The sequence below is a fragment of the Mercenaria mercenaria genome, chromosome 5 (genome assembly GCF_021730395.1).
Source record: "Mercenaria mercenaria strain notata chromosome 5, MADL_Memer_1, whole genome shotgun sequence".
Classification (NCBI taxonomy): domain Eukaryota; kingdom Metazoa; phylum Mollusca; class Bivalvia; order Venerida; family Veneridae; genus Mercenaria; species Mercenaria mercenaria.
In genome coordinates, this window is record NC_069365.1 from 89,099,209 (window position 1) to 89,126,332 (window position 27,124).

At 34.5% G+C, this 27,124-nt stretch overlaps 1 protein-coding gene across 4 annotated transcripts in view; it reads left to right on the forward strand.

Moving 5' to 3' along the window:
* LOC123557885 (protocadherin-11 X-linked-like) overlaps positions 1-26,775 on the forward strand; it is a 111,518-nt gene extending 84,743 nt beyond the window's left edge. For all 4 annotated transcript variants that reach the window (XM_053544258.1, XM_045349639.2, XM_045349640.2 and 1 more), the window contains 3 exons: positions 12,691-12,807; positions 18,421-18,535; positions 20,276-26,775. In XM_053544258.1, coding sequence (XP_053400233.1) covers positions 12,691-12,807; positions 18,421-18,535; positions 20,276-20,616 — 573 coding nt within the window. In that variant the 3' untranslated portion in view covers positions 20,617-26,775. The remainder of the gene's footprint in view (positions 1-12,690; positions 12,808-18,420; positions 18,536-20,275) is intronic.
* Positions 26,776-27,124: the final 349 nt, after the last annotated feature.

A 27,124-nucleotide genomic window follows, 5' to 3' on the forward strand; every position in this document is an offset into this window, starting at 1 on the left:
TAAAAATATTTTGAATATGATAAAAGTGACCGCTGCTTTATACTTAAATGTGAAAAAGACATGAATTTGTAAATATCATTGACCATTGGGTTAAGCAGTCAACATGGAATATGAAGCTGAAGATGATTTTGTTCAGCCGTAAGGCGTAGCAGAAAATATTGTTGAAATTCTTTCATAGAAGGCCAGTTTCTATTTTAACTGTTATTTGCATTTACGTATGTTCCCAGTGTTACCAATATTCTGAAAACTAAAGTATGATGTTCTTTAAAAAAGAAATATATATTTTTGACCAGACCATTATGTTAAAGGCACTGACCTCCAGATCATATGACAACAAAAAAAAGATTTTTAGATATCAGAACATTATTGCAATAATTCTTAACCTTTAGCCTGCTAAGTTTCTAAAATGGACTGGTCCATCATTCAATTTGGGCAATACCATTTTAATATTATTTGAGGGGGTGTTCACTGAAAATTTACTGACTGAATAGCGAACAGTGCAGACCATGATCAGACTGCACCGATGTGCAGGCTGATCTTGGTCTGCACTGGTCGCAAAGGCAAAACCACTTGCCGCCAGTACGCTAAAGGTTAAGAAGGCTTTGAAACTTAGTTACTGACAGATTTAATGTTATGGAAACACATACGAATTAGTTGTTTTTACTAATTATTCCATTCAAAATTGAAAAGGATTTGTAATGGGGTACCGGAGGAAAACTTCCATTAATTATAAAGTATTTCTCCAGTGGTGTATTGGTCAAGAATGCAAGAAAAGTTTTATTTCCGCATGTTCTACATGCTATATTTCCTTGAGTTGGCATTTTTAAGACGGTTTTGAAATTCATAATATGACTAAACTTCACTATAAAGAAAGATCATTTTTAGCGAAAAAGCTGGAGGTCAGTGCCTTTAAGACTTGTATATATATATAAGTATGACACTACAAGGAATGTGTTTATATAAACTTGTTTGCACTGTCATAAATATGTAACCCCAGAAGCCATGTTAGAATAAAGGGGCATAATTTGGGTCGATTTAATTGACTGAGAATGCAAATTGGCATTAAAGATGGAAACACATCATTAAGAAAAACATCTGTAATGTTTGTTTTTATTTTGTAAAATGTAACTGTAGCGTGAAATTACAACATGTGAATTTAGTGTCGGTTACACCTGAAGTTTTTGTTTAAATTGACTCCCGAACCCAGAACACATATGTTATGTTGTTAATTTAGTGTTTATTTCTAATTCTAACATTTTAGTAAACTAACTTGTAAACTTTCACAAGATAAACTTTTCTGCTCCATTAGCATTGTGACTGACTGCCGTGTAATTGGATTTTTTTTCTGCATTTACATATTTCAAAAATCTCTGAGAAAATTTGGTTGGTGTTTAGATTCAACTTGAGAGACTAGGAAAAATGTTCCGAATTGAGTATATTCCTTTATTTAAGCATCTTTGAAATCCTTATTGCCAAATTCTTATGATAATGATTTATATTCATAAGTTTAAAAGAGTTTAAAAATCTCTTTACATAAAAGCCAGTGGAATTTTATAAAATAAACTATTGTCACTAGGAAGTATTGTTATATTCGAGTTAGCACACTAAATGGACACTTTTATACAGTTAACGATCATTATGTACAAATGTGTACTATTTTTTTTTGGAAACCATTCTTTATTTTGAAAAGAAATGCAGCAACTTCACTTACTGGATTCATAACCCTGAAAACTGAATTTTCACCCTCTATCATAGAACCATGGTCTTGAGTTTATTAACCTGATGAAATATTGTGAAAGATACTGTAAGTGTAATGCTGGTCTTGCATGTGAAAACCAAATTTGTACGAAAAATCTACAAGTCCATCAAAGCCACGTAATACATAATATCCTGTTTAAAAAAAAAAAAAAGCAGAAAAAAAATTGCTTCTTTTCATAGGGGGGGCTTTTTGTTTGTATTTCAAATTTTACTGATTAAAATCATTTTCAACACATTTATAAGGGAACTTTGTTCTTTTAATCAAGATAAAATTAAACAGAGGAACAATGCTCTTCCTATTTCCAACAGAAACTCTATTCTGGTAAATATTTGAGCCGTGCCATGGGAAAACCAACATAGTGGCTTTGCGACCAGCATGGATCCAGACCAGCCTGCGCATCCGCGCAGTCTGGTCAGGATCCATGCTGTTCGCTTTAAAGCCTACTGCAATTAGAGAAACCGTTAGCGAACAGCATGGATCCTGACCAGACTGCGCGGATGCGCAGGCTGGTCTGGATCCATGCTGGTCGCAAAGCCACTATGTTGGTTTTCCCGTGGCACGGCTCATTTGTTTCATCAGTCCCATTATGCTACTTTAAAAATATAATTTTAGGCAATGATGCTTGCATCACAGACAAGACTATTGAACTTTTTGGAGAAAAAGGTAGTCTCGCATTCATGACAAAAACGCATTACCGATTTTGAAATATTTTGGCTGGAAAAAGGGCATCAACATATTGATGAAAAAAGGCAAATTTTAAAGTAGAAAATTTTGACATGCCGACAGTAATCATTTTGGACCAAGATAATGGGTGGTCGGAGTAAATCAGGGATAATTAAGGGCTGACAGGTGATAGTTACTCCAATTAGGGAGCACAATAAGTGCCCATTGTGATCCTTCATGGATATATGAATGCACATTATCATTGTGGTTTCATTTGAGAAAAATTGAGATTTGTCAAATTTTACTGCAAGTTAAATATTTGCGGTCAATGCACTTAAATGCCATTGTTTAACTGTAATTGATACAAATTTATCTTAAAGGACCCACTGTCTTTTTGACATCACAATTTTTTTTCCTGATAAAGATGTTAGTATTATCTGAAGGTATGATGAGAGATTTGAATTCAGACATAATTTTTTTAAAGGTATAATAAAAATTATTGACATATTCTTCAGATTAAGTGATGATGAATAAAATATGGTTACTTGCCAATGCTTATTGTGATTAGAGAAAAGGCTGTTAACATAAATCAGGTCTTTTCCTTACATCATGGTCTTACCCACTTGAAATAAACTCATACCCTTGGTTCTGTTCAGTTCATAAAAGTTCACAGACTTCCAAAATGTTACCATGGTATTGCAAACTTTTCATGGGCTTATGGAATCTCATGGTTTTACATCCTTTTCATGATCCTGATCTGTCCCGCCTGCTTAGCTCAAAATTAGGAAGAGCACAGCTCGACAGATCGTGGGGTCTAGAGTTTGATCCCTGGGCAGGGTTTATGTACTCCGTAATGGCCTTATAAAAGAAATTGTGTCTGATGTCATATCGTCCTCTGCCTCTGATTCTTGTGGAGAAGTTGATAGTTGTTAGTATGGAACAGGTTAGTATTGGTACAGAATCCAGGAACACCAGTTGGCTTCACATTGTTGAAATACTGTTTAAATATCATGCTGTTTAACACAAAATAAAACAAGCAGACAATAATGGTCCTAAGAAATTTCTGTGTTTAGTCTTACAAAGTTACGGGCCCAACAACATTATTACTGCCTCACCAAGATACTGTAGTCTTTTTCAATAAATAGTGTGATTCTAAATGAAGTTAAAATGGTCTGGAAAAAGCTCTTTGACTTTCTTGCATTATTTTAGCATTGGAGGGGATATCAATTGTGAGGGTACTGCTTCATTTCCTGTGATTGGAAAATTGTGTTATAAATCACATGTCTGAAGTTATTCTGTGACCAACTAACAATATAGATATGTCCAAAGCTAAGATTGCAATACAGCTGCTGTGGAGTTGTCATACATAATGCCTTGAGTGGAATTTAGGGTCTTCATCTAGGGTCATTGTTATGTCTTTTAGGGAATCAAGGGTCATAACGATTTGCCTTCTTTCTCTACATTTGTCAGTGTGACTTTAATTGAAAATAAGTATAGTTTCATTCTGGAGTATGTCTGTATCAAAGGCAAGCAATGGAAAGATTAGAAGCAAGTGTATTTTAGGATACAGTATATAATTAGTAAGAAATAGGTTTCCAGCTGGTACATTCGTCATTTTCACAGTACTGAATGATATATTTGCTATTCTAACCTTTTGTGAAGAAAAGTCACAAATCCGAAAATAGGTTCCTCTATGGAAAAGATGGAAACTAGTTTAGTAGAAAATAATTACTTAATTTATTTACATAATGATGAATAATTATGGTATCTGATGCATGATGTATGGCTTGCAGCATTTTTTTGAAGAAAATGCATAATACCATACAACGTAGAATAAAAGCAATATAAATGCAACCCCCATATTTACTGCAACTTTTTTTCAGTTTGAAAAAGTTAAGCTTTGTCATAAGCAAATACCAACACTATATATATAGTAATGGTGTGATTGTTATAGTTCATAATTAGTCAAGACTGAAATTAAAACAAAGCAATTGTTAGCTGCTGCCCCCTCCCCACACCCCCCACCCCCACCACCATTTTTGAAATGCATTGCCTCCCAGAGCAGTGGGTTTATTCAGAGATACACTGTCAAGAAATGTGAAAGCTTGCTTTAAATAAATTTATTAAAGGAGTTACACAGCTGCTTTTTATTTTTCTGAAAAGGTCACCAACTTCAAATAACTTTCCCTTCATTTTTGAGTTTGAACCTTTTTATGCAAGGGACCCTTAAAGTAGGCAGTGCTGGCCAGTGCCTGAAATTATGCTGCAAAGCTACACAAGGTGTCTCTCCATGTCCTCCATGTTAACTAAAGTTTTTACAATTTTCTTCAATAAAAATTTACATGAAATATATATTAAGCTTCCATTATATCAGGCTTGCCTTTAAAACATAAAAGAGACCCTTGGTCTCAAATCATACACCTTACTAGAAACAAAACAAATGTGGAATATTTAAATACAGACAAAGTAATCCCTTGTGGTTTCATCTGATGGCTTTATTCAGTGTTAATGTCTGCATAAAAATATCGGTTGACGGCTGATGCATAAATTGTTAATGAGCTGTCCCGATGCAAGATAGTTTTATCAGTGATTGATTTTCAATCAATATGCATTGTGCGGCTTTTTTGTATCGACATGTGCTTTTCCGATTTTTTTTATTATGTATTTAGCAGTAATTGACACGTTTGTTATAAATGGACACAGTCTAATGACTTGTAATGATTTTGTATTTATCACATTATCGTGAAATATTGCCACTTAGTGTAGTAACGCACTTCACAGCTATTTCGCCATTGTTACATGTATGTGGACTGTTGACCGTTAATTGCCAGTTAAATAAACTGAAGTTGATAGCAAGGGTACTAACATATCCCTAATTATGGGCTAAATAAAATAGAATTTAACCAAAATTGGCACACAGTTTAGTTGTTGTTGTAACAATGTGTGAACAAACAGAGTCGAGTGTCTGATCAATACTGACTTTAATCTGCACTATCAAACTGTCAAGGATTTTCTTATTGGATTGTTAACTTTTTCGGGCAGATGGTTTAAGAAAACTCTTTAATATTAACAACCATTAATATAAATAATTTAATACCCTCCTTGCTAAAAGACGCATTTTGTGGTAGATACACAAACGCATGAAGTGCAATTAAAATGCGTGCGTTAGAAAAGGCTTCAGAAAAAATTAAACTTTTATTTACCTAAATGGTGAGAAATAAATACTAGAAAACAACGCTAGCTCATTACCATTTAATGTAAAGTATTGTAGCGAGAAAAATATAACCATCTGATTTCCTTTGTTGGAAACCCTGGGGAAAACATGACAGAAAAGTTCATAAAATGTTAATAAAACAACGAAAAGCTTATTCAAATGAAGAGATTTTATTTGTGATAGGACTGTCATTTATTCTTACTGTGGGAGATGTATGAGGGCGATAGTCTGGATACTAGGGGCGATAGTCTGCTTTTATCCACTGTTGTATTGTTATCATTTTATTTTTTTCCTCGGATTTTATCTGTTAATCTCTAACCTTTGTTCCTTTCATCAGCTTAATTAAGAGATGAAATTCATTGATCACAAACATAGACACTGTATGATATATGCAAGCTGGTTTTTCCCTCCACGTTCATAGCTTGCACACAAAGATTTTTTTCCATTTGATATAATTATTTAATGAAGTTTCTAACATGTAGTAACTTGGCATATGAAAGAAAAGGAAGGTTAAAGAGATATGACTGTCATGCATTATAAGTCAAAAGGTGCACGAGCTAAAACAGATGCTGCCTTGTTAACTTTGATTAAAATTGCATATTATATTTAATTCTCATGAAAGGAAATCTAACTGCATGGCATAATTCACTGTACAACATTGCTCCATGAAGAAAATGCACCATTAATTTGAGTGCTGGCTTCAGAAGGGTGGTCTAGTGTTTCATAGGTCAAATCCAGCAATGGCCAAAACTACTTATTTTATACCAGTAATGTTTTTAATAGAAGCAGACTTTTTGTTAAGACAAAATTTCTAGCTAAAACTATTTTGAAAAAAAAAATATAAACCAGTGATAAACCTCAAGCCGCCCCTTCCAAAAAACCACCAGTCATTATACAAAAATTCCTGTATTTTTTTTTTTTTTTTTTTTTTTTAATATTCTTAATGATGTTCAAAAACAGAATTTTCATTTTCATGTCATAATATCTTGCTGATAAATTTTATATAATAATTTTTATAAAGGGGCAGAATGTAAAGTTGAGACTTTTATGAGAAAAAAAAAGTTGATTCGACCAGTATTTAAACTCTCAGTACTGTCTGATTGGCCAAATCTGAGAGTATCAATCTTGAAATCGACCAATGGCAAGCTTGCATTTTAGACTGGTCTTTGAGCACAGTTTTAAAATTTTGGGAACCTGTCTTCAGTCATTTGTATTCTATAAATGTGTATATTTTATTTTCTCCAGCGCATTCATTTGAAACAGTTTAAGGAATATTACATATAAAGGTGACATTTTCGTAGCCGTTATTTGCATTGTCAGTCATTTTTCCTTTTCCCTAAAACTATACTGTTGCTTTAAGTTATGTTGCTTTTGTATGATTTATAATGTACGGTCTAACCTCTGGTTTCATGACAAACCTCTGCAGAGCACCAACATTTTCCACTAAGGCAGATACTGCTGAACCTTTCTTAGTAGCCACCTGTATTATGCTGCCAGTCAGCTAATTTCCAGAATCAACTGTTTGCTATTATATTTTAACTTGTCTTAAGCAGCCAGATGATGTCATTCCCTTGGCTGTCTGCTTAATACAGGTTTTACTGTATATTCTTGCCTAGTAGACCAATTTCTTTGAAAGTCATCCTCTCCCTCCCTCTGTTTTTTCAATTAACAAGTGGTAAACAATTGTGGCCGAGTGTTTAAGGTCACTGATTGGATAATTTACCCATCACCACTGTATTTTTGAATCCTGGCTTGGGGCGTAGAATTCTTTCATGTTAGGGAGCCATCCTGCCGGCTTACATAAGGTCAGTGGTTATAACGATGTGCCTGTATGCCTTAAGGGTACCTGGGGTTTTCCTGTACCATAGAAAGATTGAAATTGCCACCATATAACCCATAATTATGTCATTAAGACACTGAGCCCTGAACCAAAGAAGAAAAAAATAAAATTTGAGAAAAAAAAACCCTTCCCTCAGAGGTTGAACTGTAGTCTTGAGTAGAGTGATAAAGTCTTCTGATTATAGTTTTTTAGCTCGACTATTCGAAGAATAAGTAGAGCTATCCTACTCACCACGGCGTCGGCGTCACACCTTGGTTAAGTTTTTTGTACCAGTCCACATTTTGACAAAGTCTTTTGAGATAAAGCTTTGAAACTTTCAACATTTGTTTACCATCATCATGGCCAGTTATAGGCAAGAGCAGATAACTCCATCAAGGATTTTGGCTGAATTATGGCCCCTTTTGACTTAGAAATCATGGTTAAATTTTACGTACCAGTTCATATTTTGACAAAGTCTTTTAAGATAAAGCTTTGAAACTTTCAACACTTGTTTACCATCACCATGGCCAGTTATAGGCAAGAGTACATAACTCCATCAGGAATTTTGGCTGAATTATGGCCCCTTTCAACTTAGAAATCTTGGTTAAGTTTTTCGTACCAGTTCATATTTAGACAAAGTCTTTTGAGATAAAGCTTTGAAACTTTCAACACTTGTTTACCATCACCATGGCCAGTTATAGGCAAGAGTACGTAACTCCATCAGGGATTTTGGCTGAATTATGGCCCCTTTCGACTTAGAAATCTTGGTTTAGTTTTTCGTACCAGTTCATATTTAGACAAAGTCTTTTGAGATAAAGCTTTGAAACTTTCAACACTTGTTTACCATCACCATGGCCAGTTATAGGCAAGAGTACGTAACTCCATCAGGGATTTTGGCTGAATTATGGCCCCTTTCGACTTAGAAATCTTGGTTAAGTTTTTCGTACCAGTTCATATTTAGACAAAGTCTTTTGAGATAAAGCTTTGAAACTTTCAACACTTGTTAACCATCACCATGTCCAGTTATACGCAAGAGCACATAACTCCATCAAGGATTTTGGCTGAATTATGGCCCTTTTTGACTTAGAAATCTGGGTTAATATTTCGTACCAGTTCATATTTTGACAAAGTCTTTTGAGATAAAGCTTTGAAACTTTCAGCACCTGTTTACCATCACCATGTTCAGTTATAGGCAAGAGTACATAACTCCATCAAAGATTTTGGCTGAATTATGGCCCCTTTTGACTTAGAAATCTTGGTTAAGTTTTTCGTACCAGTTCATATTTTTTGTAAAGTGTTTGACATATGGCTTTTAAACTTTTATCACTTGTTTAGTATAATAGTCTCTATCTGTAGGAAAGAGTACATAACTCTGTCATCTATTTTGGCTGAATTATGGCCCTTTTTGGACTTTGAAATTGGTTCTGTTTTCATACAAGTCCATGTTTTGTCAAAACTATTTGACATATGGCTTTTAAACTTTGAACACTTGTTTATCATTATGATTTCCATCTGTAGGCAAGAGTACATAACTATTTTGGCTGAATTATGGCCCTTTTTGGACTTTGAAATTGGCTCATATATTGCCATTTAGTGCAAGACTTAGCGAAATCAAAGTAATACAGGAACATTGTTTGTCTAATCTATTTATTTCTTTTGTCTGAATATCCGTGGAAATATTTTGACCCCATTCTTCAATCAATTCTTCGAATAGTCGAGCGCGCTGTCATCAGACAGCTCTTGTTAACTGTGTCTTTCCTTTAGTCTGTGTGCAGATCTACTGAATCTGTGTGTATGTTTATATGTATATAATTTTTGGTGTAATAGTATTTAGATTTATTCATGTGAATGTTCTTTATTTTCTTCAAAATATAAGGGAAAATTCAACATTTTTGTGGGATTTTTTTTACCTTATGTAAATATTTTGGTTAAAATTACTTTCATGAAAATGTAGAAAGTGATGTGTGTTGTTTTCATTTTCTTCTGAAAACAGAATTCCAGAATATACATTAGTTAACCATAATCTTTGATTCAATATATGTGAGAGGAGATAAATGTATAGAAATTACAGTGATCGTATTGCACCTTTTTGTTGGTATGTGTTGATCTATTTGTCTTTGCTCTTTGATATGCACTACTTTGATAGATAGGCAGCAGAAATTCTGGAAAAAAAGTCCGTAATTTTTTTTCAATAAACATGATAGTTATGTCTCCCCCAGGAGACATATTGTTTTTGCCCTGTCCGTCCTTCCGTCCGTACGTCACACTTCATTTCCGAGCAATAACTGGAGAACCATTTGACCTAGAACCTTCAAACTTCATAGGGTTGTAGGGCTGCTGGAGTAGACGACCCCTATTGTTTTTGGGGTCACTCCAAAAAAGGTCAAGGTCACAGAGGGCTGAACATTGAAAACCATTTCCGATCAATAACTAGAGAACCACTTGACCCAGAATGTTGAAACGTCCGTCCTTCCGTACGTCCGTACGTCACACTTCATTTCCGAGCAATAACTGGAGAACCATTTGACCTAGAACCTTCAAACTTCATAGGGTTGTAGGGCTGCTGGAGTAGACGACCCCTATTGTTTTTGGGGTCACTCCGTCAAAGGTCAAGGTCACAGGGGCCTGAACATTGAAAACCATTTCCGATCAATAACTAGAGAACCACTTGACCCAGAATGTTGAAACTTCAGAGGATGATTGGTCATGAAGAGTTGATGACCCAAATGATTTTGGGGTCACTCCGTCAAAGGTCAAGGTCACAGGGGCCTGAACATTGAAAACCATTTCCGATCAATAACTAGAGAACCACTTGACCCAGAATATTTAAACTTCATAGGATGATTGGTCATGAAAAGTAGATGACCCCTATTGATTTTGGGGTCACTCCATCAAAGGTCAAGGTCACAGGGGCCTGAACATGGAAAACCATTTCCGATCAGTAACTAGAGAACCACTTGACCCAGAATGTTGAAACTTCATAGGATGATTGTACATGCAAAGTAGATGACCCCTATCGATTTTGGGGTCACTCCATTAAAGGTCAAGGTCACAGGGGCCTGAACATTGGAAACCATTTCCGGTCAGTAACTTGAGAACCACTTGACCCAGAATGTTGAAACTTAATAGGATGGTTGGTCATGCAGAGTAGATGACCCCTAACGATTTAAGGGTCACTCTGTTAAAGGTCAAGGCCACAGGGGCCTGAACATGGAAAACCATTTCCAATCAATAACTTGAGAACCTCTCGACCCAGAATGTTGAAACTTCATAGGATGATTGTTCATGCAGAGTAAATGACCCCTATAGTTTTTGGGGTCACTCCGTTAAAGGTTAAGGTCACAGGGGCCTGAACATTGATAACCTGTTCCGATCAATGACTTGAGAACCACTTGACCCAGAATGTTAAATCTTCAGAGGATGATTGAACATGCAGAGTAGATGACCCCTATTGATTTTGGGGTCAGTCTATTAAAGGTCAAGGTCAAAGTGGCCTGTTCATGTAAAATCATTTTTTGGAAATAACTTGAGAACCACTTGACCTACAATGTTGAAACTTAATAGGATGATTGGACATGCAGAGTAGATGACCCCTATTTATTTTGAGGTCACTTGATCAAAGGTCAAGGTCACAGGAGCCTGAACAGTGACTTGAGAACCACTAGGCCAAGAGTGTTGAAATTTAGCGGGATGACTGGACATGCCAAGTAGATGATCCCTATTGCAGCCAACCATTAGTGTCTCTTTGACTTTCGCTCCTGACCCCTATTGACCTCTTGCCTTTAGGACTTTGCATTGGGGGAGACATGCGCTTTTTTACAAAAGCATTTTCTAGTTTCTTCATGTTTTGCATGAATTTCCATTATATACCTTGAAAATAGGCCTACAATAATCTCACTGACCATCACTACATTTTGTCACTTTATTAGTTCGTTCATTTGTCCGAAACACTTCATACTGATTTAAAAGATTCCAGTGAAACTTTATAGAAATGTTAAGCAAAATTATAATATCGGTCGGTACCTCCAAGGTCATTTAGGGAAGTCATTATGGGCATTTGTCTCTAAGTAGGAATATGTCTTGTTGATGTGTCAGTTTGATCATCATAAGTATTCTTTTGGAAACATTACTAAAAATAAATGCCCAATTTCGTTTTGCAGACAATATGGTGACTTTTCATAGAAAGAGTAAAATTATCTGTGACTGCTCATTTCTTTTACTTTTAAGACTTATCCCTGCGAGAGAAGAGTAGTTTTGCCAACGCAGCAGACGCGACTAAATATTGACGTAACTATTTTTGTCCAGTCTTAAAAGTTGTTACAAACAATAAGTTGTCTGACACTTTCGATAACTAGTTATTCTTTATTGCACTTGCACTGTTTCCTTCTTTATTTTCAATTATTTTAGACAAATTATTATTTGCGTAGACGGAACAGACAGTATGTATTGGACATAGAGCTAATTCTTCTCGGCCAGATTATTTCTTATTTCGTTTATTTCGATAGATACCGATAAATTTGTTTTGATCCAAGACAGTTTTAGCATTATCTTGTCCAATATTTACTCTGCAATCGTTACAATTTCTCTTAAATTGGCTGTCACAATTTGATAGACTAGTACTAAAGTTATTTTATCTGCCAGATCCTTATTGACTATATTCCAGCCTTTATTAGCTAGTTTATAATATTTTCTGTCAATATTAGATAAGATGGCGAGAAATCGGACACAATCGGAAGCAATTTAGTCAACAGGTGCTTCTTTAATTGGATTATTGAGATAAAATATTGAGAAAAGACAAAGTTATCTTGCATCAAAAGTTGTGGGGAATTAAATAAATTACAAATATTGTTGAGATAAGGGAGGTTCATTTGGCATTTCTGTCAATATTTGATTGTTTGAAATGATGTGTTTCCATTCAACAAATTTATTTAAATGTATTACATTAAAAAATGCTAAATGACATAATGAAATAGCTTTAAAGTACGTTATGTAATCGATGGCATAAAACAAAAATGTGCAATATACAACAATTGATTTGTTGAATAAAACCCACTATGTTATAATACTTAGATGAGTATTTGTTTTATTTTTCCAATATTATAAATGGTTTCTATTTTATTATCTTGCATGACAGTTACCTCACATGACATAAGGAATAAGTCACATGTTCTAAAAATGAGTCACATGACCTGTTATTTATGTCTGTATTATAAGTTTCGTTAATCTTTCCTGCAGGTGCCCCATCATGAGAGACAGACCAGTCACCAAATGAAAACGTTCCAGCTACAGCAGGCCCTGCTTAACTCCCAGACTAAACCATGGACACAAACTAATGGTCAAAAACCTACAGAGGTAAAAAAAACAAACAAAAAACATTTAACTTACCATGGTTACCATGCTACATTATTATATCAGGAAGGTGGACGGTAGCATGCATTTCCACTACCATCCATGAACAGGCTCAATCAAACCAAGCCTGCAACATTTTCGTTTTTGTCGTGTTGAGCGACCTGTGGAGTTTCCACTTTTTCTGTTTTTTTAATCATTTGGAAAACTGTAGTACTGATGTCAGACAATGATGGTGATGGTTACTGAGGTCATGTTGGACATTAAGTTAATGATGATGGTGGGGGTGGTGGTTGTGATGATGATGATGATGATGATTGAAGTGATACTGATATTTATTCTGATGATTGCAGAGGTCTTGATTTTTTTATACTTTTACAACAAATGTGGTCGGCAACAAATTTAAAAGTTCTTTTTTTATCAGTACATGTACTTGTTGCAACTTACTGTTTATCCAAAAATTTTAAGTTTAATCTGAGTGAACTGTAGTGAAATCTATCCGTTCAGTTGAGGTCTCTATTGCAGTTGAACCACCAGTAATGATAGAGTCACCCTCGGAATCTAGTTTCAGGTCATTGTTAAAATTGATGAAATTATTGCAGAGTGTTTGAAAAATGAGAATTTTTATTGGGTGTTGCTAATGGTTTAAATATCACACAGTAGTCTATGATTATTGTGACACGACTTTGTCACTATCGGAGTGTTAAATTTACAGCTTTTTCTTGTAGCGGCTGTGACGATAATTTTAATGACAATGGAAGGGTGCTGGGTATTTATTTTCATATTGTATTCCCTATCTTTCAAGATTCCAGGACTTTGCCAGGCTCCCTTTAATCAGAGACCTTTCAGTCCCTAATTTTGATGTTAAACAGTTTAATCAAGTCAAAAGGGGTCCCATTGTTTAGCAGCGACTGATGGAATAGCAATGCATAGAAAGGGTTTCAAATTGACTACAGGGTCTATTGGGAATCCCATTTATGCATGATATTTGCATGCAGTATACATTAATTATTTAGGTATTGTACAAAGAAGGAAAAATTAACTTAATTTGCACCAAACAAAGTGTCGGAATCCATTCCGCATGTGTAAAACCTTGGTGCTATGTAATTATCAGGCAAAAACAACATTAATTTAAGTCTGTTCCTGAGCAACTTACGTGTTCTGTTTGGATTAAACAAAAGTAAATCTTTGTAAAACAAATCTCATCATAGAATTTTTTATGATTTCAATGTAAGATTTATTAACAAGATACAAGATTAATTTACAAGATGCACGAAATAGAATGTAATAGATAGTATAGTCTTTTGCTGTTACTAATCAATTGTGGTTGAAAGGTGTGAAATAGATCAAAGAATAGAAATCGCTGCACTGATTGTTTTAGTTGAAGACTATTTTGTTTTTATTCGTTTAAATGCCATTATTATACGCCCGTCTCTGAAAGAGCGGGGTGTATTGTGGGAACACCCGTGGTGGGCGGTCGGCGTCCAAAAGCATGTCTGCTCTCTAAGTCAAACAGTTTTCATCCGATCTTCACCAATAACCAGCCAAATCACCCCAGGCACACTTGGATTATGGCCCTTGAATTACTCGAAATCTGCAAATATAGCCTTGTCCGCTCTCTGTCAAACAGTTTTCATCCGATCTTTACCAAACTTGCTGACAATGTTTGTGGGCATAATGTTCCGGTCAGGTTTGATAACCAGCCAAATCGTCCCAGGCTGTCTCAGATTATTGCCCTTGAATTACTTGAAATCTGCTAATTTAACCTTCTACGCCCTCTAAGTAGAACAGTTTTCATCCGATCTTCACCAAATTTGGTGACAACATTTGTGGGCATAATTTCTCAGCCAAGTTCGATAACAACCCAAATCGCCCGAGGCACTGTTGGATTATGACCGTTGAACTACTCGAAATCTTTTATGAACTGAATATTTAGACGGGCGTATTTTTAGCTCACCTGTCACAGAGTGACAAGGTGAGCTTTTGTGATCGCGTGGTGTCCGTCGTCCGTGCGACCGTAAACTTCTCCTTGTGACATCTCTAGAGGTCACATTTTTCATGGGATCTTTATGAAAATGGGTCAGAATGTTCATCTTGGTAAATTCTAGGTCAAATTCGAAACTGGGTCATGTGACTTCAAAAAGGTCAGTAGGTCCTAGGTCAGTAGGTCTAAAAATAGAAAAACCTTGTGACCTCTCTAGAGGCCATAATTTTCAATGGATCTTCATGGAAATTGGCCAGAATGTTCACCTTGATGATATCTAGGTCAGGTTCGAAACTGGGTTACGTGCGGTCAAAAACTAGGTCAGTAGGTCTAAAAATAGAAAAACCTTGTGACCTCTCTAGAGGCCATATATTTCACAAAATCTTCATGAAAATTGGTCAGAATGTTCACCTTGATGATATCTAGGTCAAGTTTAAACTGGGTCATGTGCCTTCAAAAACTAGGTCAGGAGGTCTAAAAATAGAAAAACCTTATGACCTCTCTAGAGGCCATATATTTCACAAGATCTTCATGAAAATTGGTCTGAATGTTCATCTTGATGATATCTAGGTCAAGTTTAAACTGGGTCATGTGCGGTCAAAAACTAGGTCAGTAGGTCTAAAAATAGAAAAACCTTATGACCTTTCTAGAGGCCATATATTTCACAAGATCTTCATGAAAATTGGTCAGAACGTTCACCTTGGTAATATCTAGGTCAAGTTTGAAACTGGGTCACGTGCCATCAAAAACTAGGTCAGTAGGTCAAATAATAGAAAAACATTGTGACCTCTCTAAAGGCCATATTTTTCATGGGATCTGTATGAAAGTTGGTCTGAATGTTCATCTTGATGATATCTAGGTCAAGTTCGAAACTGGGTCACGTGCAGTCATAAACTAGGTCAGTAGGTCTAAAAATAGAAAAACCTTGTGACCTCTCTAGATGCCATATATTTCATGAAATCTTCATGAAAATTGGTCAGAATGTTCACCTTGATGATATCTAGGTCAAGTTCGAAAGTGTGTCAGGTGCCATCAAAAAGTAGGTCAGTAGGTCAAATAATGAAAAAACGTTGTGACCTCTCTAGAGGCCATATTTTCATGGGATCTGTATGAAAGTTGGTCTGAATGTTTATCTTGATGATATCTAGGTCAAGTTTGTAACTGGGTCAACTGTGATCAAAAACTAGGTCAATATATCTTGAAATAGAAAAACTTTGTGACCTCTCTAGAGGCCATACCCTTGAATGGATCTTCATGAAAATTGGTCAGAATGTTCACCTTGATGATATCTAGGTCAAGTTTGAAACTGGGTCACGTGCCTTAAAAACTAGGTCAGTAGATCAAATAATAGAAAAACCTTGTGACCTCTCTAGAGACCATATTTTTCAATGGATCTTCATGAAAATTGGTCAGAATTTTTAGCTCACCTGTCACTAAGTGACAAGGTGAGCTTTTGTGATCGCGCAGCGTCCGTCGTCCGTGCGTCCGTCAGTCCGTCCGTCCGTAAACTTTTGCTTGTGACCACTCTAGAGGTCACATTTTTCATGGGGTCTTTATGAAAATTGGTCAGAATGTTCACCTTGATGATATCTAGGTCAAGTTCGAAACTGGGTCATGTGCGGTCAAAAACTAGGTCAGTAGGTCTAAAAATAGAAAAACCTTGTGACCTCTCTAGAGGCCATATTTTTCAGAAGATCTTCATGAAAATTGGTCAGAATCTTCAACTTGATGATATATAGGTCAAGTTAGAAACTGGGTCACGTGCCGTGAAAAACTAGGTCAGTAGGTCAAATAATAGAAAAACCTTGTGACCTCTCTAGAGGCCATATTTTTCATGGTATCTGTATGAAAATTGGTCTGGATGTTCATCTTGATGATATCTAGGTCGAGTTTGAAACTGGGTCACATGCGGTCAAAAACTAGGTCAGTAGGTCTAAAAATAGAAAAACCTTGTGACCTCTCTAGAGACCATACTTTTGAATAGATCTTCATGAAAATTGGTCAGAATCTTCAACTTGATGATATCTAGGTCAGGTTCGAAACTGGGACACGTGCGGTCAATAACTAGGTCAGTAGGTCAAATAATAAAAAAACCTTGTGACCTCTCTAGAGGCTGTATTTTTCATGGGATCTGTATGAAAGTTGGTCTGAATGTTCATCTTGTTGATATCTAAATCAAGTTCGAAACTGGGTCAACTGTGGTCAAAATCTAGGTCAGTAGTTCTAAAAATAGAAAAACCTTGTGACCTCTCTAGAGGCCATTCTTTCAAATGGATCTTCATGAAAATTGGTCAGAATGTTCACCTTGATGATATCTAGGTCAAGTTTGAAATTGGGTCACGTGCAGTCAATAACTAGGTCAGTAGGTCAAAGAATATAAAAAAACCTTGTGACCTCTCTAGAGGCCATATTTTTCATGGGATCTGTATGAAAGTTGGTCTGAATGTTTATCTTGATGATATCTAGGTCAAGTGTGAAACTGGGTCAACTGCGGTCAAAAACTTGGTCAGTAGGTCTAAAAATAGAAAATCCTTGTAACCTCTCTAGAGGCCATACTTTCAAATGGATCTTCATGAAAATTGGTCAGAATGTTCACCTTGATGATATCTAGGTCAAATTCGAAACTGGGTCATGTGCAGTCAGTAACTAGGTCAGTAGGTCAAATAATAAAAAAACCTTGTGACCTCTCTAGAGGCCATATTTTTCAATGGATCTTCATGAAAATTGGTCAGAATTTTTATCTTGATGATATCTAGGTCAGGTTCAAAACTGGGTCACATGAGCTCAAAAACTAGGTCACTATGTCAAATAATAAAAAAAACAACATCATACTCGGTTCAAAACTGGGTCATGTGGGAACAGGTGAGCGATTCAGGACCATCATGGTCCTCTTGTTATCTTGATAATATCTAGGTCAAGTTCAAAACTGGGTCACATGAGCTCAAAAACTAGGTCACTATGTCAAATAATAGAAAAAACGACGTCATACTCAAAACTGGATTATGTGGGAAGAGGTGAGCGATTCATGACCATCATGGTCCTCTTGTTTTACATGCCATTATTTCTGTTATGTCCTACAGTGTATTGTGCTGTGATCCTATTAAAAAAGGCTCATTCAGAGGTTTTATGTTCAAATCTTCAGGCCTGGGATTTTTCAGGACTGTTCCTGATTTCAGGCTTTTGGTTGCCAGAATTTCCATATATAACTCTATTGAAAATAGGGATTTCAGGCTTGAGAATGAAGATTTTCAGGCTTGAGATTTCTGACTGAATCCCAGGCCTGAATCTTACTGCATTCGCATGTCACAATATTACTCCCTCCTGTGTCCATGGTTACAAAACAGAGTTTTGAGACTAGTCCCTGAATACTGCCCTGCCATTGGTCAGTTTTAGGTTTGTGTATGGCATCAAACAAATTCAGATGCTAGAGAGTTTAGACTGCATGTCCCAAAAATCTGTTTTAAAACCATGGGCCAAGTGCTGTTTTTTCCCGGAGAATGGGCTTGAGAACGATAAAAATTAGGTCCAATTTACCTTCACAGTCAAACTGTAAACTAAACTAATATAATCATGTAGAACAGAAATTGGAAAATATTTTAATGAGTTTTTGAAATATGATAAACTCGTGATTTCAGGGTACTCCAAATGAAAAAGATACAAATAGTGACACATCACGAGAGACGGTTACGAGTGACAGTGGACGAGGAGGTAGTGATGATGATCTCCCCTTGTCACACAATAATAGTAAAGGTAACGGTTATGATAAATTCCATCTTTGCTTACTTTTTCTGATATCATTTTAAACACCTTACAAAAGGTGTTCAGCATAATAAGAATCTTTCACCAATTGTAGGTGTAGATAGGAGTGTCCAGCTGAATGGGATAGTAAAAAATGTTACCCCTGAAACAGTTATCCCACAGCTGGATATTCCTATTAACACCTACTACAAGAGTTAGATTCTTTTTTCTTGCATTCTTGCATACAGTATCCTACAAATAGTTGAGAAAATTTTGATAATGTAAAACAACTAAGATTCTTTTACTATTCATTTATATTAGCATAAAGTATACACTACAGATGTGTGTACCAAGTTTTACCAAAGTCCAGGTCCTGTCCAGCTTGAAACTGTTTTTCAAACACTGGTTTTATTTCTTGGACTGAGACTGGTTTTATTTCCTTGAACTGAGACTGGTTTTCATATGGGTTTATTAATCGAGAGACAGACTGGTTTTAGTTCCATGGGTCCAGACTGGTTTTCAGATTGGTTTTTACTGTAACAGGGACCACTTAGCTGGTTCAGCAGGATGTGAAGAAGGTTACACTCTACCAATTCAATTTCTTATTTATTTCATATTAACAATAAAATATTCAGACCTCATTTTCAGCACTTAAAAGCATTTCAATGACATGAAAACCATATATGGTCATTTAGTATGACATGTCTTCTTATAAAAAATAGAAATATATTGACATGTTATGTTGTATATAAGAAAAATAATCTGTTCTGAGAAATATCACCCTCTAAAAATGCCCCCATGAAAACAGCTGTTTAGCAATTATGCGTAGGTAGACATTTTTCCGCAAAGAATAAAACTTATTCCAGGAAATTCACTATGAAAATGGTCTAGATCTTTTCTCAATACAATAAGCAATAAAAATAAGCCAAATATTTAACTGTCACCTCCTCATGTCACTCATTATAACAGATTTCATCCAAAGCATGGAACTACATTTTGGACTACTTCACATGTAACACTGGGTAGTCACTTCCGGTTTAGTGTAATCCGTCCATAACAATCTGGACAATGTATGCAGACTGTATCTCAGAGGACTGACTGGTTTGACTAAGAACTTTACCGGAATTGTACTCAATCCAATAACTAGTAACTGAAATTCTGTTGAAAAATATATTAGACCTCTAAATTTGGTTCAGTAAGAAGTTTTTCTTTGGCAAATGCCTGCAAAAATACTCAAAAGTTTTCAGAAGTTTGTCCAAGAGAAGACACGCAGACTTTGTCCTGCGGCTGCGTCCAAAGCTATCTTGTCTCCCTTCCTTTGATCGCTAGATTCAGTGGGTGATATCTTGCCTTATATTGGTTTCCAATAACGTTATTTCTTGTTATATTTCTGATAGGAGAAGCTGCTTATAGACAATATTGAAATAGGATTTAGCTTAGACTGAAGAGGGATTTTACAGAGGGCATTGCTGATATTTATATTGGTTGTTTATTTGTCTGCTTGGCGTATTCCAGCCATTATTAGGGCTTTCATCACAAAGTTACGAGGGTGTTTTTGGACTTTGGTCAGATACATCGGTGCAGAAATATAAATAACCTCAGAAATTTGCAAGACAATATATTAACTGTAATTTGGCCTCTCACCAGAGATGTTGGCAAACAAAACAGACCAATAAATGTTACTACAAAGACCATTTATGTACTAAATTTTGCTCCAAATAATAAAAAGTATGTTTCATTTTTCTATTCCAGATGAGAGGGAATCTCATTTATCCAGTAGTGGTGGAGGATCACAATTTCTAAAGTGTTCACTGCCCAAAAAACACTCGCATAGCAATTATGTGCCGCCTAACGCGGGAACTGGAAACTATTCACTCACTAATGTACAAAACTGTTCACTACCACCGCATAGAAATTCCAGACCTCAATCCACAGATCTCACTGAAAGAATTCCAAATAATAAAATTCCTATGGAAAGGTCTTTGTCAAACTTGGTAGAAGGTGAAAAACCAAAATTTACAGTGCGGAAACCGTATATTGACAGAGAAAAAATAGACAAGAAATCAGAAAGCTGGGTACCATCATATGTGTAATAAATTAATAAGTCTAGGATGCAGGTGCCATATAAAACTAAACTGATTCACAGGTACCAATACTGAAAGAAACGGTTCCCGAATCTTGGTACCAGTGCAAAATTGAGAAAGAGAGTTCTGCAAGCCAGGTGCCAGTAACTAGGGAATCAGAATAACTTGTTTAAGTACATTTTCTGAATTCTAAGCCTGGAACCAGCAGAAACAAAATTTCCATAAGGTGCTGTCAGAACAAAATCAGTGCATTTAATGCAAGACTCTACTGACCTTGACCTTGAAGATAAAACTGCCAGAGATGGAGCTGGGTTTGTGTAGAAATTTGCCGACGGAAGCTGTTGAACTGTCTAGAATATGTTCCGTGTTGTTTTTAGTGCTGCCAATTTATTTTTATCATGTTAATCAAAATGATTTGACATTTTGTAATTTGTTTGTTGCCACACTGTGAGCTTCATAGAAGTTTGTTATGAAAATTGACACATTGTTTAGTATATACATAGAACAGGTATAAAATGTACATGGTATAAGAGGAAATTTATGTTTCACAGTATAAAAAAAAACTTTTCCTGAAAATGGTAGTATTTGATTTAATTAAATCTCTTACAACCATTAAAACAAAAACAGGATATTAAAGAATCCTATGCTTTATCAATGTGTATTTCTAATGACAGCAAAAGTAACTCGTTTTTAGACACAAATCTATTAATAGAAAAATAATTTCTCACATAGCCACATATATAATGTAATATGAAATTTCTTACTCATTACTATTACTAAGAGAATGTAGTTACAAAACATACAGAAATTTCTCAGTCATAGAAAAAAACAAACAAAAGGAAGAGACACTGTAAAAGAAAGACAGAGATGTTATGATTTCGGATACAAGATTTCGGATATATGTGGTTTTATTAAAATCAAAAGTAGATTTATGTGTTTTATAAAACATTCTAGTGGGATTTCAACTTTTTTACCATATCTCCTGGAAGGCTTATATGGAATATAACGCAAATCTTTCACCCACCCCACCCAAACCAACAGAAATTTTCATCTTCTACATTGGTAAGAAAGGTCTGTCTAGACAGTTCTCATTTCATTTAAGAATTGTAAATGATATAGCTTTCAGAAAATGGTCTAACGACTTTGTCATTTAATCAATGAATAATTTGTATATTGCTGTATATAGACACAAACTTGTGATATCTACTAGATAGACAAATATATCGAAAACTTGACAGGCCACAATACCTCATTTCTGTGATTGTATATATCTTCAGTCACAGGTTATTGTTGGTTAATAGTAGAATTCTTTTTTATTCCAGAATGCTAACTTCTTAATATTGACAAAGTTTTACATTTTTCACACAGATTGTATTCATTTAAAATATAAGCTTAACTTAAACTTCATTGAAATGTTGCTTTCTTTATTATAGCAATTTGATTGGGTTACAAGTTGAAACTAACTTCAGTTTTCCAAAAATCTGACAAAAAATGTCATTTCACTTTTATATAAAGACCAAAAAAAAATAGCAAGTTAGTAATTAGTTATTAAACCTTCCTTTTTCTGACAGACTGATTCGAAAGCCCTATATCATCGGTACCCAGCCTCAAAAGCCAAGGATATGATTGGTTGGTTTGAAACATAATTTTGAAGTGGACCAATGGCAAGCCTACTTTCTCAGACTGGTCCCCAGATTCAGTTTTTTAACCTCAGAAAACCTGTTTTTGCATAGATTATTTTGGAAGGATGCTGTGTGTGGTAGTAAACAAATTTCATCTATGCAGAAGCATGCTATAGAACTGTGATAAGCTAGGATTAAATATTTATTCTTCATATTTTATCTACTGTTGCCATGATTCTAATTGTGGGTTGTCATGTAAAAAGGGACTTCCTGATTATATTTGTTGAAATTTTCATTTATACAGATTCTGAAATTTTTAATCTTTTTCTGTGAAAGAATATATATTTATATCTTTCTGAATGTTTGGTTAAATGAAGTACAGTTATTTGATTAGAATTAGTGTGTTATTTTAAATAAACAGCTTTTTTAGCTTACTGCCTTTTTGACCTGACAGCTCACAAATTATGTTTAAAGAATCTGTAAATGTTTGCCTGAATCAAGTTGAACAAGATTTTGAGATGTCAGTTTTTAAAGTAAATAACTTCTGTTAATTTTAGAACAGTGTTGTATGAAAGATGTCAGTTTTGCATCAGACTTTTACAATAATCACAGAATAACATACTGTATGTTTATGAAAAGTGATGAGATTTTTTATATCAAATTTCATTTTAGGTGTCAGTTTACTTCTGTTTAAATGTTCTTTATCCAGTGCTGCAACTGCTTTGTGTTTTTCAGAGATATTTTTTACTCAAATCAAAAACAGAAAATATCATGTATTTTAAATATCATCAAGCCAAAAATCAACATTGTTACATAATATTCTGTACTGTTCTTTAGAATATCTTTTTAATTATCTATGATGTCCTTTTTATTTTATTCCAATTCTTCCACATTTTCTACTTTTATAATGTGTTCAGATAATATTTTCAAGTATTTCATTTTATAAGGTGTTTTTTTCCTGTTTATTTTTATACTGTCTGTAATATTATTGTCAAATACTGATGAACTTTTTTTTCTGCAGTCAATCTGACAAGATATCTTTCTAGTACTTTTAAGTGGATTTTCAAGGCCAGTAGTATGCTGTATCAGAAAAGAAAAATGATTTTTACAGATTAAAATATTAGTTTTAAATTCGAAATATGAAAAAAATGCCTGGAGATAGATTATAGTTGTTAACATAAAAGGAAAACACAGATGTAATACTAGGGTAGATGATATTTTGGATGTTCTCCCAGCAGGTCACATGATTAATATCCAGGAGGAAAGCGGTTTATCCTCATATAGTTTTGGATATTTTGTCCTTGTCCAGTTTTACCAAAAACTTGTAGTCCTACTTCACATTATTATGTAATATTTGCAAAAAACATAATTTAACTATGATATATTTTGGTATGTTCAATTTTTGTTATTAGCTGCAGCAGCAAATTAACCCTGCTAACAGACCTGTCCAAAATATTCCAAAGTATGATTCTACAGATATTAAATGCAGTACTGCTTTATCCCGGGACACGCTCATGATTTAAAAAACTAGTCAACATTCACAATAAAGCTTATACAAAATTAGGTTAAATAATAAAAACTAAAATGCATTTAATCCGCAGGGCTAAGTGTCCTGATAATAAACAGCATGTAAGAATTCGATTAATTTTAAACTAAATGACTCAAAGGATCTACCATCAGTCTTTATAATCATTATAAGCCGAGACTATGTTTGATTAACAAGCTCTATTTATTTCAAGACTGATTACCGTAGTAATCCATTTAAAATCATTACAAGAGAACAGAAGACTTAACTTCTAATAAAGGAAACGTTTAACGTGTCTTTGATTATTTATGCATGGGGAACTTTCTGAAGATTTTGTATTTTAAATTGCTGGAGATTGTTGTAATCTTTTACATGGTAATTTTCTCTAGCAGGAAAATTGAAGAGAAGGATCGGAAAGTTAATTTAAGCTAATGAACGAAAGAGAATCTATAAAGAGGTAGAGGCTTTAACAGACATGTATATACAGATATAGAAAATTCCTAGAAATGCATTTTTTTCAACAAAAAAATGAAAGCTGATGATATTGAGTAGCTTAAACATACACAGTTTTTTAACTTCAGCAATAGGTTTTACAAATGCTTTATAATGTACATTAAAATTCTGTTGAAATTAATATGTTCTTAATTTTGACTTCTAACTTAGTATTGCTAATTGAAATTTAAAAGAAAAAGAAGACTTGTACCCGACTGTACATGTACATAAAATGTCATTCTCTCTAATGACCGAGACATTATCCAGGGCAAAAATCGCCGATTTCTATCGTAAAACGTAACATAATCAGTCCATATTTAACGGTAGTTATTAATCCATGCCATCTTTGTCCAGAAAGTTCCACTGGGATTCTTTTTATCTTTATACGATCTTGTATTCCTGTTTACTCATTTTATTCAAAATAATGAATTCCTATAAAGCTTCATTTTTATTGTCAATTTCCAAAGTGCATTTCCTCATTAACTCGCAAACTTCATGCAGACTTTGATGCATTTTCTGACGATGTTTTGCCTTGTTTGAGTACCATGTTAAAAATAAGCATGTAAATGCGTTTAGCACAGTGCCAGTAATGGCCGTCTGCAGATATCTTGTCTTAATCGCCCATAAAGGAAACAAGCGATCGTTTTATAACAATATGACAGATGGATCCATGTTTTTAGGAAGCCATTAATACTACGGTTGGGAACCCATTCATATATTGGTCCATTATGTGTCCATTGGTCATAATATTCGGCACCGTAAAAGCTAAAATGTAAAAAAATGTGACCACTTAGTTGTGAATATGTTACTTTTTGCAGAATACTCTTCGTTAGAAAAGAGGAAACATGTTTCCGTTATCCTAGAAATTAAATGTTTGAAATCAGACATAACGTTTCCTGTCTGGTCATCATCTCTATAGAATGGGGAGAGATTCCCGAAGTGATACAGAGACGAGGAGGCTTTATCGTAAACTTCTCAGCAACATCAATATTTTCCGACATTACTTGACACAATAGGTTGAGTTTCAGTTAGATGTAATTGTTTTACATTGAACTATTATTGACAAAAATAATGCAAACTTGTAGCCTTGAAAAATGGTAAAAACTGCTCTTATTAACTGTGGAATATTAATACCATAAATACTCCCATCTTATTTTAATTTCTTATTGCCAAGTTTTATGCGAAATAAACATTAAATTCTTGCTGAAGAGCACATAGTTATATTGAGCTTATTTGATTCAAAGGAACACACATAGAATTATCTCATTTTTTTTATAATTCAGTGTTTTTCAATGTATTTCCATGGTTAGTACAGTGAAGTTGAGCTATTTAGGGTAATTTGTGCATTCTTTATTCTAATTAACCTTCACCCTGCTAAATTTCTAAAATGAACTGGTCCATCATTTAATTTATTATTCGAAGGGATGTTCACTGAAAATTTACTGACTGAATAGCAAACAGAGCAGACCAAGATCAGCCTGCACAGATGTGCAGGCTGATCTTGATCTGCACTGGTTGCAAAGGCAGAATCACTTGCCGCCAGCAGGCTAAAAATTAAATAATATGCTTTTATGAATTTCAATACAGAAATGTCAGTTTTAAAACAATAAAAAATGAGATGTTCGTCAAGAGGGATACCCTTAGCTTACTTTTCCCAAATAAATGACAGATTCTGTTTGATGATTAAACTAAAATATGAAGAAAAGTTGCATCGCTTGTCATTAACGTGTACTTTTGAGAAAAAATATAATTCTAGTCATTTTGAATCAGCATTTCATTTTTCTTTTTTTTTTTTTGTCTTGGATTTTCTTTTCCGTATAATTATCCTTTTTAAAAATATGACAGTAAATATGTATTGATACATTCAAGTCAGTTTGACAAAGACTTTTATGGCCGTAACTGTAACAAAGGTCATCAAGAGAAAAGAATTAGTGTTGCATAATCTATTGAAGGTAACTTATTGTTTTTTCTCAACCTTGTTAATACATGATTAATTAAGCTGATATGTAATTAATTATTAAGACTACTGGCTGATTGGTAGAAACTGGTCTGTGAGAACTGTAGCTTTCGTAATAAGGTGAATAAAAAAACGCATCAGTCTGCTCAAATGTTATTCAAACTTCTACAAGTTTTTGATTTTTTACTAAAAAGAAAGTCCCGATAATGCCAGTTAGGTTTTTCGTGAAAATGCAGTAAATGTATGTTTTCATGTCATGTATTCATTATAAGGATTGATTTTAAGATTTGAGTAGGAAGGGTTATAAGAGCCTTTTGCTTCCATATTTTGAATACCGCAGGCAGTGTTTTGTTTACCAACGTTGACATAACTTCCAAGCATTTTAGTTTGGTCTTTTTCCACTAAGATTTACTATTTCCCCTATTCGTGTATATGTATTTATTGAAATACAGTAACTACAGGGTGTTCCTATATGTGTACCTGTACAGGTTTATTATCATTATTATTACATTGTACAGTATGTTATAAATGTTAATTGATACAAAACAATAAAAACAAGACTATAAAAAATACCACTTGTTGAATAGTTTTCTTAAACACCAAATCTTGTAACAACACCATGTCCAAATCTCGTAACAACACCATGTCCAAATCTCGTAACTACCTTAATTACTTTCTGTGCTTACTTAAATTATTTACTTACCTTAATGATATATTACTTAACTGACATATTTAATTTTTGCACTCTATTCTTAGGGTGCACGTCTTTCACTGAAAAAATCCTCCCCCAGACGAAATCCCCCCTGCTCAATCTAAACTCCCCTTTATTGTTTTTTTTTCAGTTGTATCCAAATTTTCACTTAATTCCATTTAAAATTTATCATTATCACTGTTAAAAAGAGTCATTTTTGAATTTCTGTT